Below are 16,140 nucleotides of genomic sequence, written 5' to 3' on the forward strand. Positions count from 1 at the left end.
CTGATATCATTGTCCAATCGATTTCGGCATTCATAGATACTGACCAATACGTTCTCCAGAAATCCCATATCGTGAAAGCTAATCTTCAAGCTTGCCCTGATAGGTTTATCACCACTCAAACACACCCCAATCCACCAATAGATGTGCTCCTCCGTCTTATCTCTTATCTGAAGCGCAATACCATATCTACATCACCTTTATCAAAACCTGCCAAAATGATACATCTACCAATGAAAAACTGAGACATTGTCTTATCTGGGTGGCGATTGAGCAACTAAAAAGCCTCCTGTCAAAACCTGTCAATCTCCAGATCATGCACCTTTCGAGATAAGAACCCCAAAAGTTACACAAAAGCACCGATTGGGTCAGTCGAACAATAACAGCAAGCAGATGCCCCAGAAAGTACAAAAACGAGCCTAGATAAGGGGATCTCATTTGACGAGGATTTCGATTACAGCGTGTTTTAGTGGATGTGCATCGAGATGATAAGCTCTGATTCCGTATTCCGTGAGATAGATGATACTTACACAGCCACCAGCGGAGATTAGACTTGTTGCAGTATTTTTGTCTTTTTCGGATGCTTCTTTTCCTGAGATGTGGGGTTTTTTGTCGAAATGGCAACTTGAGGATTATCAACTGATATGGGTTCCATCAATGAGGTGAAGCAAGACACATCCACAGAAGTGTCTCCAAACAAAAGAACGGATTTTCATGACATTCTTCAGTTTCTTGTCAATATCGATTGCTTCATTGTCAAAAGTAAGAAAAATCGTCCACCAGCGTTGTCACACCTCGAAGTTATCTTATCGCAGCCAGTACAACACCATCAACACATCCATGACTCTGCCTCCCTGACTCCACAAGCTTTAATCTGACTTCTTCAATCGCTACCTCTACGGAAGCTGACTCCTCAATCCCGAAAACTGACTCTCACCAAGCCTACACTCCGTTTCTTAATACTCTGTTGGGCAGCTCAACTGCCGTCGTAACTCGTAACTATACACATTTAGCGGTTGGCCAAGGACTCCGTGATGGAGGTAATAGGATGGATGTTCACCTCGTCCTCGTCCATGTAGTCCGACTGGTTCAACTCGTCCTCCTTGTCGTTGAAGCTCTTGAAGATGGTGTAGAAGAGACATCCAGCAATGAAACACGAAATAGCCAATCCGGTGTAGGTCCAGACCAACTTGGGGTTCTCGGCAGTAGGCGAAAGAGCAATACCGATAGCAGAACCGAAGGCGTTGGTGACAAGGAAAAGGGAAGTAATGAAGGACTTCATTGTCACTGGAGCCTTGGTGTAGGCGTACTCCAAACCGGTGATGGAGGCCAAAATCTCCGACATACCAATCAAGAAATAAGCGGGGGTCTGGATGGCAACGTGGATCTCGTTGGGTGTGTTTCTGTACTCCTCAGCACACTGCATTGGGAACTCGTAACAAGGACCCTGCTGGTAGATAAAGTGCTGGAGCACACCGGCGTAAACCATGGCACTGGATGCAAACATGAAGCCCCAGAAGATCTTGGTGATGGCTCTGAAGGGCGTGAATCTTCTGATGAAGGGGTAGACGAAACGCTCACAGATGGGGATGAAGATAATGATGGTCAAGGCGTTGATGGCCTGCAAGATATCGTTGGGGAGTCCGTGGAGCTCCATCTGACCGGCCTGGGAAACGAAATTGTTGATCATCTGGCCGTACACCAACCAGTAGATGGGGTAGAAGACAAACACCTTACAAGCGTAGAGAGCTCTGCGGACTTCTTCGACGAATTTTTCAGACCATGGGTAGCCGGCCTCGGGGTGAAGCGAAGGTCTGGCAGCATCGAAATTGAACTTGTTCTTGATGGCAATGTAGGTGCACTTGAAGGATCTGGCGATAACCTGTTCACCCACGGGCACCTTGACGTAGTACTTTTTACCCAAAAAGAGCACAAGCGGAGCAATGCAGAAGAAGCACAAGGGCAAGAGGAAGCCGGCCCAGAAGTCGATCTGGTGCTCCAAGGTGGTGGTTGCAATGACGGAAAGCGAGCCCACGTTGATCATGAGGTAGAAGAACATGAAGACGTTTTGGATGGTGATGTTGGGGTCCTGGACGACTCTTTCGCCGGACTTGAGCACACGGATGACGGGCTTGTTTTTGGGCACCTGGTCGGCAATCAAGGGCGAAACGTTGGCTTTCACACCTCCAGTACCGAGACCAATGACGATGATGGCCACAATGAAACCACCAAGCGAGGTGTCTCTGGAAGCGATAGCGGGGATGGAAGTGACGAAAAGGACGATAATGCCCACCAAGTAGATACCGCAGAAAATACAAATGGCGTTGTACTTGCCGGTGAAGGTGTCTGCGATCCAGGCACCGAAGATAGGCGTAACATAGCACCAGAACTGCCAGAAGTACGACAAGGCGGTGGCACCGGACTGGTTCAAGCCGAGAATACCACGAGGGGTGTCTTCGGGCGTATTTTGCATGTAGTTCTGGAACGGCGTGGACAAACCGTAGTAGGAGAAACGTTCAGCCAACTCGACGATAGCCACAAGCCAACAACGAAGCGGGATTTTCTCGGAAACGTGGCGCAATTTCTTCATTTCTTCCGCCGTGGGTTCTCTGCCGTCATCCTCGCCTTGCTCCAACTCAGAGCCCAGCGAGGGCAGCTTGACCACCGTTTCGAGTGGAGCTTTCTCGTCAGACAGCAGAACAGAGTCTGATGGGAGGGGTTCTTTTTCCTGCACAACGATGGACTTTTCCACGTTTGAAGCGACGACGTCGCCGGAGGGGTGTGACATGGCGATGGAAATGTGGAAACAGCGGGCCCTCGGGGCCTTATATAGCTCTGTTGCACGGCGTTTCGAGGCTGGGAAATGGTTGCAAAAAGCCGCAGGCAGCGCAGGTGGAGCAGACGCTGGGATATTGTTTATATGCAGGTCGGCAGTAATGGTATCTAGCGAAGCAGCCCAGAGGCGCACGGCACGAACCTTGGCATCTTGGCAGGGAGATTCACGAGTTTGCTTAAGATAAGGAGCGAGCGAGACGAGGGGAAAGGGAGGTGGATTTAGGCGTTTTGGGAGTTTTGGGGGTTCCGGGTATGGCTGTTTTGGTGGGGATAAACGGCTGCGAGAACGCAGGGACTTTAGATAGCCAGTGCGCAGAAGCAGTAGGATGGTAGAAAAGCTAGGGAAGCTAGGGTAGAGGTGAAAAGAGATCAATGGTCGGATGAAGGGAGCGATTTATTGTTTCAACAATGGTGATTGAAGCAATTTGGGCTTGTTATTTGCTTGCTAACAGCGGGCCTGTTTTGCCTGATTTGGTGGTTGGTGGTTGGTGTTTGGTGTTTTGCCAGGTACTGAGGCAAGCTCTGTGCCGGGTGCAAATCTGCTAATCGTATCTCACCCACTGCGCAATCAGCATGCAACAAGGCGATTTCCGTACTTATCGGACCAAGAATTTAGATTTCTGTAGGGCGCCATTTCTCGAATTCTTGCAAATCGTCGGCTGTTTCCAGATTCGTTTCAACTGACTAAGTGCCAATCTCTAGAATCAGTCGCACTGGCACCGGCTAATGGCGGCCTTGGCTAAGCAGGGGCACGCCGTCACGGCCATTGTGCCCCACAAGGCGGAGACCAAATTCACAGTCAGCCTGTAATTAGTGTGGTGGTAAGGCCGGTGGTCAGGCCGGGAAAATAGCATTATCGGGTGATTTCAGTCCTTCATGGGGGCATTTAGTCAAGCTTCCCGCACCATTTTTCACTCACATCCCTCAGGCAGTACAGCCGGTGCAGTGATGGTGCACGAGGATAGCCTCAGGCACACTGAGATACAGAGATACACTGAGTACGGCTACTGGCAATTTGTATTCTAGAACCAAGGAAGAGATGTCATTTCATTTTTTCATTGGCGTAGTTTCACATTTCCACCGCACACGGCACTTGTTATCAGGGTGCTTATCTTGTTTGGGAATTCTGGGCCAGCCCCACGCTTTTTCTTGGTACCCCCACAGAATCGCCTGCGAACGCCGTGCTATTGTGCAACGGCAGCGCTGATGGTGTAGCAGGCGTGGTGAAGTGAACTTGAAGAATGTAGTTTTTTTACAAATTCTTCTTGTTTTCTCTTTTTTTCAAAAAAAGTATGAAACGATTACGTCCGGCAAAACGCCGTCTTGTCCGAGCCAAGATTTCAGCCAGTGACGTGCGTGGAAAGGCCCCGCCCAGCCTGGGTGATGGAGTAGTTGAGACTGAGGTCGGGGCAGCTTTTCGACAAACAGCCTTATTTTTTGGACCGTGCTTTTCCACCGTTGGCTTAATTCCGTTTAAAATCAAAACGCCTTTCCGTCCTTTTGAAATTTAGACGCCTTCTCGCTTTCGACGGACACCCAGGCTCCTGCTTCCGGAGGTAATGGCGACGCTCCGAACCTGGTGATGAGCTTGGCGTCGTTTGGGCAGGATTTTGGTTGTAGAGGGCATTTGGCAGAAGAAGAATGGAAATTGTGGAAATGGGCCAGGAAGGTGGATTCAGGCGATTGTGGACTCCGGGGATCTTGGTCGGGGGACCGTTGTTCAGTACTTGGCAGAAGGACGGTTTGGGGTAGCGGGGCAGGTGCGTTTAGTTAAATAATTAGGTTTAGTAGGAATTGGCAGTGCGGTAGGGCTCACTAGGATTTGGCAGTATTTGGTGGAATTTACCATTAATAGTATTGCGATGATTCTTTAAGCTACAATTCTGCTCTAAGACTGTTGGTCTGACTAGGTTGGCCTAGCTACGGGCCCGCCAAGAGAGACAAACCGGAGTTCGTGATTCGATGCGTTTGCAGAAGTTAAGCCTCGGGTATTTATTCCAAAATCACAATGCACTGGCGTTTGGACTGGCGTTTTGGCTTGGCTAGGGCAGGGCTGGCTCAGAAGAGGAGCTCGGGCGGAGAGGCTTTTGGGATTTAGGGTTTTGGCGATTTAGGGTTGTGCGTTTTCTTGGGAAACTAGTCCAGAGATCTTCAGGTCATGCTGTGGAAGAAACCGGAAGGTCCCGGTCGGAGTCAGCCGTGCAACTGCGAGCGACCCATTGGGAGTTGTATTTGGAGGTTGGTGTTTTGTGGGTGAGTGGGTGGGATTGTTGATGAAGTGCATAAATAGATGGAATTTGGGCTACTGGGGCTATCACTGTGTGGTTGTGGAGGGTGTATGCTCGAGCTGAGACCAGATGGGGTAAGTATATAGATACGAGTGCCTATAATTACTGGGTTTTCCTAAAATGCCTGGATTAGCTTTTATTTTAAGGAAGGTATAATTGGAAAAACGGACAGGGGGTTTGGGTGGAATGGCGGTGGTTGAAACTAAAGTTGTTGTCTCTCTCATCCATAGTCTCCAGACCGCCTATGAATACGCATCCCCACATAATCTTAGTCGTAGATTTAGTAGAATTTAGAGTACTCAAATATTTCAAAATTTTTTATGCACTAAGAACAGTGAATACTGAAGAAATGGGACTTCTTGAAGATGGGCTTACTCTTTCAGTGTTCAAGATTGCAGAACACACCTCGATTCTCTCGATAAAGTTGTTCAAGCTCTCGATGGATCCACTTTTAAAATCTGATATGATATATTCCAGAAAAATCGAAACTCTCTGTTTCGTTTCCGGATTCTTTTCATAGTCCACCTCTCTTCTCATCCAATGAGCCACACCACGGAGCCAGATTTGTCAGAAACAACAACAGGAAGAATACGCCGAAAGTTCGAACTCCATATCAAGGTATCCGCCTGAAAACTCTCCAAAACCTTTGGTTCAAAATTCACGGAACCAACTCAATTCCACCACCTTAGCTATACCGAGGCTCTGAGTGGCTGGACCCTGTGCATCACTAATACACCACTCCAAACACAACGGCTCAATTGCATTGATAAAGTAACATAGAAGGTCAAACTATGAACAATATTTAGATAAGGAACACTTTAAAAGTCGTCTTTTGCCCTCTTCTTTTTGATTTCACCCCTCCATCACACCCACCCATTCGCAGCCACTGTAGACCAGAGTCACAAACCAAAAACCCACAAGGCCCGGCCCAGCCAGTACCAAAACCACGAAAATCACCAAAATCACCAAATCCAAAAAACTCCCCTCTTTTCTCGTAATTCCCCTATTTCTCCAAAACCACCGCCCACATGATCCACAGCTGCAACCCTCAGGCTCGGATTTTTCGCTTTCTCACCTCAACTACCCACACCACACCATGTTTAGATTCACAGCACGCCTTCCACGGGCCCTCCCACGCCTTTCCAGGCTTCCGGTCGTCCGCCCCGCCACTGCATTCCCCAGAATCGCCCAAAAACACTATTCCATCTCCACAAGCGGTGAAAACGTCTCCCTCAAGATCGACAACATCCTGGACCACGAATACTCGTCTTTGGCAAACACATATCTCGAGCTGTTGAGCGATTCCTTGGAGGAGCTTCTGGAGGACTACCCGCAGATCGATGCTGAGCTCAACCACGGCGTCATGACGCTTTCGGTGGCTCCTGGCAAGACCTATGTGATCAATAAGCAGCCTCCTAACAAGCAGATCTGGCTTAGTAGCCCTGTGAGCGGGCCCAAGCGGTACGATTTGATCAGGGGGAAGTGGACGACGTTGAGGGATGGAAGTGAGTTGACGAAGTTGTTGGATGAGGAGTTGAGCGAGGAGTTGGGGGTGGAGGTTGAGTTGGAGGTTGAGGAATGAGGGATACGCAAAGACCAGGGCCGCAGGTCCTGGTCTGTCTGAGCCGAGGCTACTATTTAGTTAAGACCAGGGCCGTAGGTCCTGGTCTGACTGAGTCGATGAAACTATTTGGATAAGACCAAGGCTGCAAGTCTTGGTCTGTTTGAGTGGATGGCACAAATTCAAAAAGGCGAAGGCTGCAAGTCCTGGTTTGCTTGAGTGGATGCTACTATTTGGATAAGACCAAGGCTGCAAGTCTTGGTCTGTTTGATTGGATGAGCCGCTTTGAAGTCAAGACCCAAGCTGTAAGTCTTGGTCTGTTTGAGCCGATTGCACTGATTGGATTAGACTAATGCTGCAAGTCTTGGTCTGCTTAGTCGATGCTACTATTTGGAAGGGCAAGGCTGTAAGTCGTGGTCTGTTTGAGTGGATAACTCGCTTTTGACTCAAGACCAAGGCTGTAAGTCGTGATCAGTTTGAGTGGATAACAATCTTTAATGTCAAGACCCAATGCTGCAAGTCTTGGTCTGTTTGAGTGGATAACCCTCCTTAACGACAAGACCATGGCTGCATTGGTCTGAAGTGGATAACTCGCTTTTGAGTCAAGACCAAGGCTGCAAGTCTTGGTCTGTCTAAGCGGAATCTACAATTTTTAGAGGATTGAGGCCGTTGTCCCACTTTGTTTGGATTGATGGCTTTCCTTGGATCAAGGCTGCAAGTCTTGTGCTGTCTGACTCGATAGCACTCTTCAGATAATGCCGAGGCTGTAACCCTGGTCAAAATAAGAGCAAGTCACAATTGGAAGCTTAAAGGCCGTAGTTTTGCTATTTCTGAGTCGATGGTACTCCATGGATTTTGGAAATTTTTAAGACTCTTGGTCAAAGTGGGGCTTCTGTAAGCATTGGTCTGCTTACGAATCGAATTAATCCCAGTCTGAGCTCCTGGCCGTCTTCGGCTGTCTTGGTCCTTCTTCATCAACTCCACAGACTGGTCTTCATCAACGCCCCGCCTTTGTTCTGAATCAGTGAATCAGTGGTTTGCCAGTCGGTACTAAGGCCACAGATCTTGGTATGGCTTACCTGAGACCTAGCTCGATGTAGAGCATTCCGTTTTGAGTATCAATACCTCGGTACTTCTCCGGTGGAACAATATCTCGTCCAAAATTCCCCAATCTGGTCCCCATTCGATCTTTTGCCTCGTTGAAGTGGCTCACTTATCCGACTCGATCCTCCCCAACTCCTTCCCCGTCAACAATGTCATTTACTACACCACATGTATATACGCCGCCCTCCCCGGCCATAGTGAATTGATGTATTTATTGAGGACATGTAGGCTTCCGAGCTGATGTAGCTACATCTCGTAAAGTGGACTGAATGGAACCCACTGTCTGACGTTCATTCATGACATCTAGGAGACCAAGCAATCGAAAGCATTTAGATATTTTACTGTCGCCCTTCATTGTGAAATTGACTTGGGGAACCCACTTATCCAAAATTGTAAGAATATTTCAATTCCATCGGCATTGGTAATACGACTAAGCATACTCTGCAAAACACTACCCTCCACCATACAGCTCAAGAACATCAAATAGCCTGGATTCTTAACCTCACTCTAAACCCGCAATAGTCAAAATTCCATCAACGACCATCTGCTCAAAAACACCCCCTTCACGTCACTAAAACACCGGTGAGCAATTGATCCGCAGCCAATTCGCAGCCAAGCCTGAGATGACCACCGCTTAAACGACCAACCGAAAACGCCGAAAACCGACGGACCCCTATAAATCTTCAAACCCACAAAATCAAAACTTCAAGCAAAAACGCACAAAATCCAAAATCTCCCAAATCTCCACCAAAAATCCATCAAAGCCCACCACCACCCCACCCCGGTCCGATTTCGCAGCCACAGCCTGAGCAACTGACCATCCACTATCCATCCACTATCCACCCACCGTACCTTCAAAAAACCACCAACCCCCAAAATTCCCAAACCTCAACCCACCACTACCAAAATCCAAAAACTTCCACCCCCCAAATCACATAACCTCCTCATCACCACCTTCATCACCATCCCTGCTTGGTACCACCTCCTGCACACCGCCTTATCACAGCTCACCAACTACTCAAATCAACCGTACCACTTTCTTCTTCAATTCCAATGGCTGGTCCGCCTCCCCCTCCGCCTCCTCCGCCTCCGGGGCTCGATCTCCCGCCGGCACCGCCCGCCTCCATGCCTAAAGGCAGAGACGCCCTTTTGGGCGATATCCGTAAAGGCGCCAACTTGAAGAAAGCTACAACTGTCGATAAGTCAGGCCCCCTTTTGGGTTCAGGGGGCTCCAGCGCCGCCACGCCGGGTTTTCTGCTGCCCCTGCCGGCACCAACGTCGCTGCCGGCGCCGCTGGGTGCTCCTGCTCCGCCGCAATTGGGTGACCTATTCCTGGGTGGCATGCCCAAGTTGAAGTCCGTCAAGGACAACCGCTCGGGGATCGTGCCGCTGGCGCCGCCACCGGTGCCGCCTACGCTGGCGCCCAAATCGCCTGCTCCGCCGGAAACTGCCGCCCCGGCCGTGCCGAAAATGCCCTCGTCCAGGCCTCTGAAGACCCCGGCCGTGCCTAAATCAACGCCTGCTCCTCCGTCAGCAGCGCCTCCGATCCCGTCGTCGCCGCCGCCCGTGCCGGGATCCACCTCGTCGCTTCAGGTGCCCAAGGCGCCGCCCAGACCGTCGAAAAAGGGCCACCTCAAGCTGGCCTCTGTCAGCTCCGTCAGCTCGGTAGAACTGGCTGCCCTGAACAGGGGTCCTCCTCCGGTACCCTCTGCTCCACCGCCAACGGCAGCGCCTCCCGTGCCTTCAGCGCCTCCACCGGTCCCCTCGGCGCCTCCTCCACCCACAATGGCTCCCAAGGCTCCGCTGGCGCCCAAGGACTCTGGGGCTCCTGCTGCTCCGCTGCCTCCGCCAGGCGGCCTCCCGTTTTTGAGCGAAATCAACGCCAAAAGAAACGACTCGCATGTGGTGGACAACGCCGGCGGCTCGGCCCCTTCAGCGCCTTCTTCTCGGCCCAAAGCGGCACACAAGGGTCCTCCAGCTTCCTCGGCTCCTCCGATCCCATCGGCTCCACCACCAGTGCCTTCGGCACCTACGCCTCCCGTGCCGCTGGCGCCTCCTCCACCCACGCTGGCGCCAAAACCGCCTTCTTCAGGCCCTCCCAAACCGCCTGCGTCAGGGCCTCCAAAATTGCCTACTTCGGCGCCTCCACCACCTACAAACCTGGCGCCTCCACCGCCTCCGCTGATTCCTCCACCGCCGCTGCTTCTGCTGAGCAAACCGTCGTCGAAATTAGACGCTCCCAAGGCTCCTGCCTTGCCAGGCGGATCGCTTCCGTTCTTGGACCAGATCAACGCAAAGAGAAACGACTCCACCGTGGTCGACGGCACCTCGAGCTACTCCACATACAACCTGGAGGCCTCCACGCCGCAGCTGTCTACGCCTAAACCACCGTCGGGAGCTCCTCCAATCCCTCTGAGCGTGCCAAAACCACCTACATCGTCGGTTCCCAAACCACCTACATCGTCAGCACCAAAGGCGCCTGCGTCTTCTGCTCCAGAACCGCCGTCCGGCCCGGCTCCGTCGTTCTTGGACCAGCTCAATGCCAGAAACAAGGCCCAGACGTCAAAGTCTCCAGCACCCTCGGCTGCTCCGCCAATTCCACAATCGCTGGCTCCTTCGGCGCCTTCACAGGCTCCTCCAACCCCCCAGGCGCCGCCAGTGCCCACATCGTTGCCTCCAACGCCTCTGGCTCCTTCACAGGCACCACCTACGCCGCTGATTCCAACGCAGGCGCCTCCACCTCCAAGAGCTCCTTCGCCTCCTCTGGCTCCACCGCCACTGCTGTTTCCTCCACCTCCTCTGGCTTCTCTGGCGCCTCTGGCTCCATCGCTACCGAAGCAGACTCCTCCTGCTCCATCGTCATACAAACCCAAAAAGGCAGCACCTCCGCCGCCGCCAAGCACCATGGAGCAGCAGCAGTCAACGGGCCAGAATCTCCGGAAAATCTCTGCGCTGGACTACACCATCAACACGCAGCAGAGAAACGGAAGCAGTTCAGAAAGATTGGTTATCGAGGACACGAGGTTCAAGTGGGTTAACAGCGACGCTTTGCCTAATCCTCGTCGTTTTGAGCGCAAGGAAAAGCTCTACCCTAGTGGTAGAGGGTCCTCTGTGCCTCTTGACCTTCTGTTGTTTTAGGGAGACAACCGGTATGAGATATCAACGGCTGCATTGAATATAGATGGTACGAGTACCACAAAATACACTACACGGATTGATGACATCGACCTACGAAGAGCAGAGGCTCTATTGTGAAGAACACGTATGTCTCCACCTCTTGATGCCGAAATTACAAGGCACTTGCTTCTACTAAACTCTGCAGACTTTCTTCATTCCCATTTACGCGATGGGGTCTATTCAACATACTAACAAGGCTCTATAACCATGCACCTCATATTCTTCAAATCAACCTCAATCAGCCCTATCCCACTATCTATTCGGACGCCCACTTCTCCACGATATTGTCGTAAAACAGACAGGTCAATGCATCCTTTCCTGACCAGTCACCTCCATAAACCATACTTTCATGCTTTCCCTTAAAAAACTTACCCACCTGGGGCTCGTTTTCCCCCGTTTTCAAAATATAGGCTCCCTTGTACATGCAACAGGCCAAAACAGAAAGATCCGGGCCGGGTATAAGTCTCCAGACTCCTCCACCGAGGTTCGTTTTGTGGAGTTCCTGGGGAAGCAAGCTGGGAAACAAAGAAGGACCTTCGTCGGTATCGATTTTACGCAAATCAAAAACCCGAAGGTTGTCATCGTAAGAACCTGTCCAGAGACAGTCTGACCGAGGGTTTCTCCATTCTTTGCCTGGACACAATATCAGCACTACTCCAGCATCGTGGTGCCGAGTTGAGGCCCATATTTTCCCGTTTTGGCGAAGATCGTGGGCTATGAGTTTTGCATCGTCGCCGCCGGTGAAAACGACATTTTGAGCGGCTCCTTCCTCTCCAAAAGCGCCTGTCCAGCATTCCAAGGAATGAGGAGTTTCTAGAAGATCAAAGGTCCCGTTTTGGAGATTCACAATGGCCGCTTCGCCCGACGTCAATGTCGCCAAAAGCCGATTTGCATCCCTCGGGTCGAAGAAAACCGACGTCACAAGCACGTCCTCCTCGAACAAGTCCATATTCTGCTTCATCTCAAGCTTCTGGTCTTCAAACCTCCACACGCTGATGTTCCCTGTGGAATGCGCCAGGACCCAGAGCGACGAATCTGCGGGCGACACCTTGAGGTCTAGCACGGCGGAGGCTGTTTTTGTGGACGAAAGGCGTTCGAAGTGGCCGTTTTTCGTGGTGTAGACGTCCAAGGATCCGTGACGAGAGCCGTTTTCCTCGAGTTTGTACGTTCCGAGGACGGCGATTTCGGGGTTCTGCGGGTGCACGCGGAGACAGCACGGCGGGAGTTCCGTGGTGGTGTTCATGGTGGGTTTTGGTGTTTTTGGGGTGTGATTTGGGAGAACTAGGGTGGATTGGTATGGAGTTTTTCACATCGCGATAATCCGGGGTAGCGATGAGGTGGGGGTTTGAGGTTGTGAGGTTGATGGAGATGGATGGCGTTTTTATTGGTAGAATGGATGTTTTGGTTAAAATGGGGAGTGTTGATTTGGATGGTTTGTGGGTTTGGGAATGTGTGGAATTGTTGGCTTCTGAGTGTTCACTGGTTGAGGGAGCGTGAGTCTAAGTGATAAGAGACAATTTGAGAATTATTTGTCATTAAAATTTCAGGCAGATATGAAGAGAGGAGTGACCTGATTGAAATTCACCAAGGCATTGGTACAGACAATGAAGAAGAGAGCATTTAGGCTGTCTGGTATGGATGTAATGGCTGCAAAGAAGTGCAATGGACATGTCCTTCAAAGAAACCCAAATATTCATATCCTCAAGGAATGAGCTCAATGATGGATTTTTTCATGTTTGGACTTTCAATGTTTTTATCCATGGGTGACCGTCAATTGACTGTTTGGTGTGGTCTTGACTACACAACTTCCATACATGGTCTTCCAGGAGGGTGCTGAAAGTCCCCGGAATCAAAACGTGAAATCATTCATAAAGTGAAAATCACTTAATTTGAGACCATAATTATTTGAATTGCCTTTCTATTTTTTGAAAATCTTACCTTTAGACTACTTCAGCGATAGGAACCATCCCAGGTTCACCCATCTATGCCACATCTACACCCGTACACCATGCCATTTCCACACCACTTTAACCCAATCCTTCAGCCCAGAAGAACAAGTCTCTAAAAATCTCCAATTCTAATAATCCAATCATTCAAAAGCGAATATATCACTGTCTTTTTTTCGCTGCCACCGTCCCGTCAACCGCCATCGCATCAAGGCTTCCCCGGATTTCGCGAGATTTTCATCTCACTACACCCCATCATGAACTTGTGGCAACGTTGGATGGCGCTTCCAAAGAAAGCCCGTTTGTATATCGCCGGCCTGACGTTTGTGTTTGCCCTAGTGGGTGACCACGTGACCTCCCGTGTCAACGAGGAGGTGCATGCCCGGAAAGAGCTCGAGGAGCTGCTCAAGTGAGGAAGCAAAGGATCCGAATTTTTGGTGGATGACGATTTGGGAAGCTGAGAGAGGAGGTTGTTGATTTTGAGGAGGCGCCAGTGTATGGTGGTCGTTCTTTAAGGTCGTAACATCGAGAGGATGCTTCTGCATGGAATAGTGACCATCAAGTGGTGGGCTATTTCAGATGAGAAGGTGTGGAAGCTCGAGGTGGTTGTGGTATCTAGCGATACGTGTACATATCAATTGCATAGTCTAAGGATGGGATGTAGAGTTTTGGAGGAAGAAGAGCTGACGTGATTGTCTAAGGCAGCTGTGGAGTAGCTGTGATGGGAGCGTAAATGGTTTATTCTTTTTGCATTTCTTTAACTAAATGTTGATGGGCAAGTACAAGGAGATGCAAGTGCAGTGAGTCTTTTTCTCTTGGTGTCAGGGTATTAATCTGGTGGTTCTACCTATGGTGGTTGAAAGACATGGACCAAAAAGTGGTCGACTTCTTTCGAGAAAGCGAAGGTAGGCTCAGAAAAGCTATCTCAGGAGAATCGTGTTCATATAAATTCAATCTTTAGTCTTGATGACGTAGAATGGGCTGGAATACGTTGGGTGAGCTACTGTGAAGCAGTTTGGTTTAGTACAGATATGGGAAGCTTTCAAATCTAGAACCAAAGCACCAAAGGCATAAAAAAAGGCTTTCGGGAGTGCTTTAGGAATATTTTCCGATCTTCCAATGGAAACTTTGATTGGTGATTGCATCCTGAAGGTCGATATCGTAGATTTAGCAGGGTAAGTGGCTCAGTAGGATAGTGCTAGAGATGGTGGAATCCTAAAGTTTCCAGAATTCGAGTTCTCCTAATCCAAACATATCTTATGCTATAGCACTACGGGCTGTGCCACTCAACGTTTACACCATTTCTTTCTCGTTCCCCTACGATGTGTCTCACTTCTAATCCACTACACCCCAGTATCCAACCCTGCCTCTCAAACCAAATACCCCTTCTTCACCAAACACAATCTATCTCTTTCCTTCCTCCACATCTATGTGACCTTCGGCCTCGGAGTATCCCAATCGGGCATTCTGCAAGATGATAAGCCTACATGACACATTTGCAACCATTCTACAACTTCCCAACACAGACGCCAAAGAGTGACACCTTTTTTTCCAAATGCCTTTTCCCCTTCAAATCCACCATTTCCAGTAACTCCAACGGCCCTCCCGCCGGCGTGACCATGCCCTGGTCATCCACCTCACCTTCCTAAATAATTTCACAAACGGAAGGTCCACCAGAACAAGATAAATACGCCCGAATTCCCCCAAACTAATTTTCCCTTCTCTACCACATTCTGGCCCACTGTTCTGACCCACCACGTTAGAACCTTCTGTCTCTGATCAATTTATTGCTTCACAGACCACAAAACTACCAAAGCTACACTAAGTACTACCGAACTAACTGAAAAATGTGTTTCCAGTGTCACGAAATCAACGGCAGCTTCTTCCCCGCTGTCATTTTCAACGCTGCTTTTGACGCCTCCGGTTTGATCGAAATCGACCACGGTGCCAACCACACTCTGCTTGAGTGGAAAGAGAGCCAATTTGAGCAAATGAAGGCCTTGATCAAGCAGGCTAAGTTTGACGATTCTGCCCGCAGAAACGCCCAGGCTCTCTATGAGACGAAGCTCCAGGAATTCCGTCTCGGCCACTGTCCCTCCTGGGACGATGAAGTGGAAGTGGAAGTTGAAGTCGTTTTAGAGATTCTGAAGCAGGATACTAAGAAGGAAGAGAAGCCTGAGGAGGAGAATGAAGAGAAGGAAGAGGAGGAGAAATCTGAGGAGGAGAATGAAGAAAAAAATGAAGAAAACTCCGATTCTGACACTTCTTCCTCTTCTGAGTCCTCTTCTTCCTCTTCCTCTGACGCCCCATTGGAATCCTCCAACAATACCTCCCCAGCTTCCTCTCCAGTATCCAAGGCTGTTGTTTTGGCCACCTTCCCTGAAACCAAAACAGAGGTTGCCATTCCCGCTTTTGGAGAGCATTCTGAAGTCACCGACGCTCCAGAAGTGTCTGACGACGAGCTTTTCGAAAGCCTTGAGGAGCTGTACAGTGAGTTCAAGAAGGCCTATACCGCTTCCCTTGACGCCCCAGTTTCACATGATACCCCAGTTTCTAAAGCTGATTCTTCTTTTTCTCCGCCTTTGCCTGGCTCCCTTCCCCTGGGCCACGGATGGCTCTACAACAACGACATCTTCACCATTCCTGAGGAAGAGGAACCTGAGGAGATGCCTCAAGCCGAAAAGTCCACTTTTTCATGGACTTTTTCCACCAACACGGCGCCTAGTGCAACTCTGCAACGCTGCGGTGAGCCAGAGTGTTCGAATCTGGAGGTTTCTGGAGTTCAGAAGCTTTCTGGTGCTGGACACTCTGAGGTCTTGGAAGTTTCACACTCTGAGACTTTGCAAGCCGATTTTGACCAGGAACTTTCCCCCAATCTTGGTTCAAAGACTGTTTCAAAGCCTGGTTCTGCTCCTTCTTCATCGAAGGCGAACCCCCCGGCTACCAACCTGGCCTACTGTCTCGAGGACTTCCCCTTCTTTAGACACGTTTTGGCCCATTCGCCCAAGAAAAGCTTTCTTCCGGGCGATTTCTTCAAATTCCGGGAACTCTGCTACCCGAAGGAGGCGGCCACCTTTTTGCCCGGTGAATGCTTCAGACTCTGGTCCTTGAGGACCACAAGGAGAGGTCCCAGAAGACTGAGAAGACGTGCTAGAGCTGCTCAGGTCGTCAAGGGATAAAGAAAAAAGAGAAAAGAAAAAAGAAAAAAAAAAAAAAAAAAAAAAAAAAAAAA

General features: G+C 49.9%; 5 protein-coding genes across 5 annotated transcripts; 3 read left to right on the forward strand and 2 right to left on the reverse strand.

Annotated features, from left to right (window-relative positions):
• Nucleotides 1–1,006: 1,006 nt before the first annotated feature.
• On the reverse strand, nt 1,007–2,785 carry C7M61_005260 (uncharacterized protein; the record flags this gene model as incomplete). Its single annotated transcript, XM_024860567.1, has 1 exon — nt 1,007–2,785. One exon carries the CDS (start codon nt 2,783–2,785, stop codon nt 1,007–1,009), a length of 1,779 nt encoding a protein of 592 aa, XP_024711291.1.
• Nucleotides 2,786–6,216: 3,431 nt separating this feature from the next.
• YFH1 (ferroxidase) lies at nt 6,217–6,702 on the forward strand (the record flags this gene model as incomplete). Its single annotated transcript, XM_024860568.1, has 1 exon — nt 6,217–6,702. The coding sequence occupies one exon, from the start codon at nt 6,217–6,219 to the stop codon at nt 6,700–6,702; it is 486 nt and encodes a 161-aa protein (XP_024711292.1).
• Nucleotides 6,703–8,910: 2,208 nt separating this feature from the next.
• VRP1 (Vrp1p) lies at nt 8,911–10,923 on the forward strand (the record flags this gene model as incomplete). Its single annotated transcript, XM_024860569.1, has 1 exon — nt 8,911–10,923. The coding sequence occupies one exon, from the start codon at nt 8,911–8,913 to the stop codon at nt 10,921–10,923; it is 2,013 nt and encodes a 670-aa protein (XP_024711293.1).
• Nucleotides 10,924–11,218: 295 nt separating this feature from the next.
• On the reverse strand, nt 11,219–12,205 carry C7M61_005263 (diphthamide synthase; the record flags this gene model as incomplete). Its single annotated transcript, XM_024860570.1, has 1 exon — nt 11,219–12,205. The coding sequence occupies one exon, from the start codon at nt 12,203–12,205 to the stop codon at nt 11,219–11,221; it is 987 nt and encodes a 328-aa protein (XP_024711294.1).
• A 960-nt stretch (nt 12,206–13,165) lies between these two features.
• Nucleotides 13,166–16,087, forward strand: C7M61_005264 (uncharacterized protein; the record flags this gene model as incomplete). The annotated part of the gene is made up of 2 exons (XM_024860571.1): nt 13,166–13,317; nt 14,788–16,087. 2 exons carry the CDS (start codon nt 13,166–13,168, stop codon nt 16,085–16,087), a joined length of 1,452 nt encoding a protein of 483 aa, XP_024711295.1.
• Between the last annotated feature and the right edge of the window lie 53 nt (nt 16,088–16,140).

This window comes from Candidozyma pseudohaemuli (genome assembly GCF_003013735.1).
Source record: "Candidozyma pseudohaemuli strain B12108 chromosome Unknown scaffold00024, whole genome shotgun sequence".
Taxonomy (NCBI): domain Eukaryota; kingdom Fungi; phylum Ascomycota; class Pichiomycetes; order Serinales; family Metschnikowiaceae; genus Candidozyma; species Candidozyma pseudohaemuli.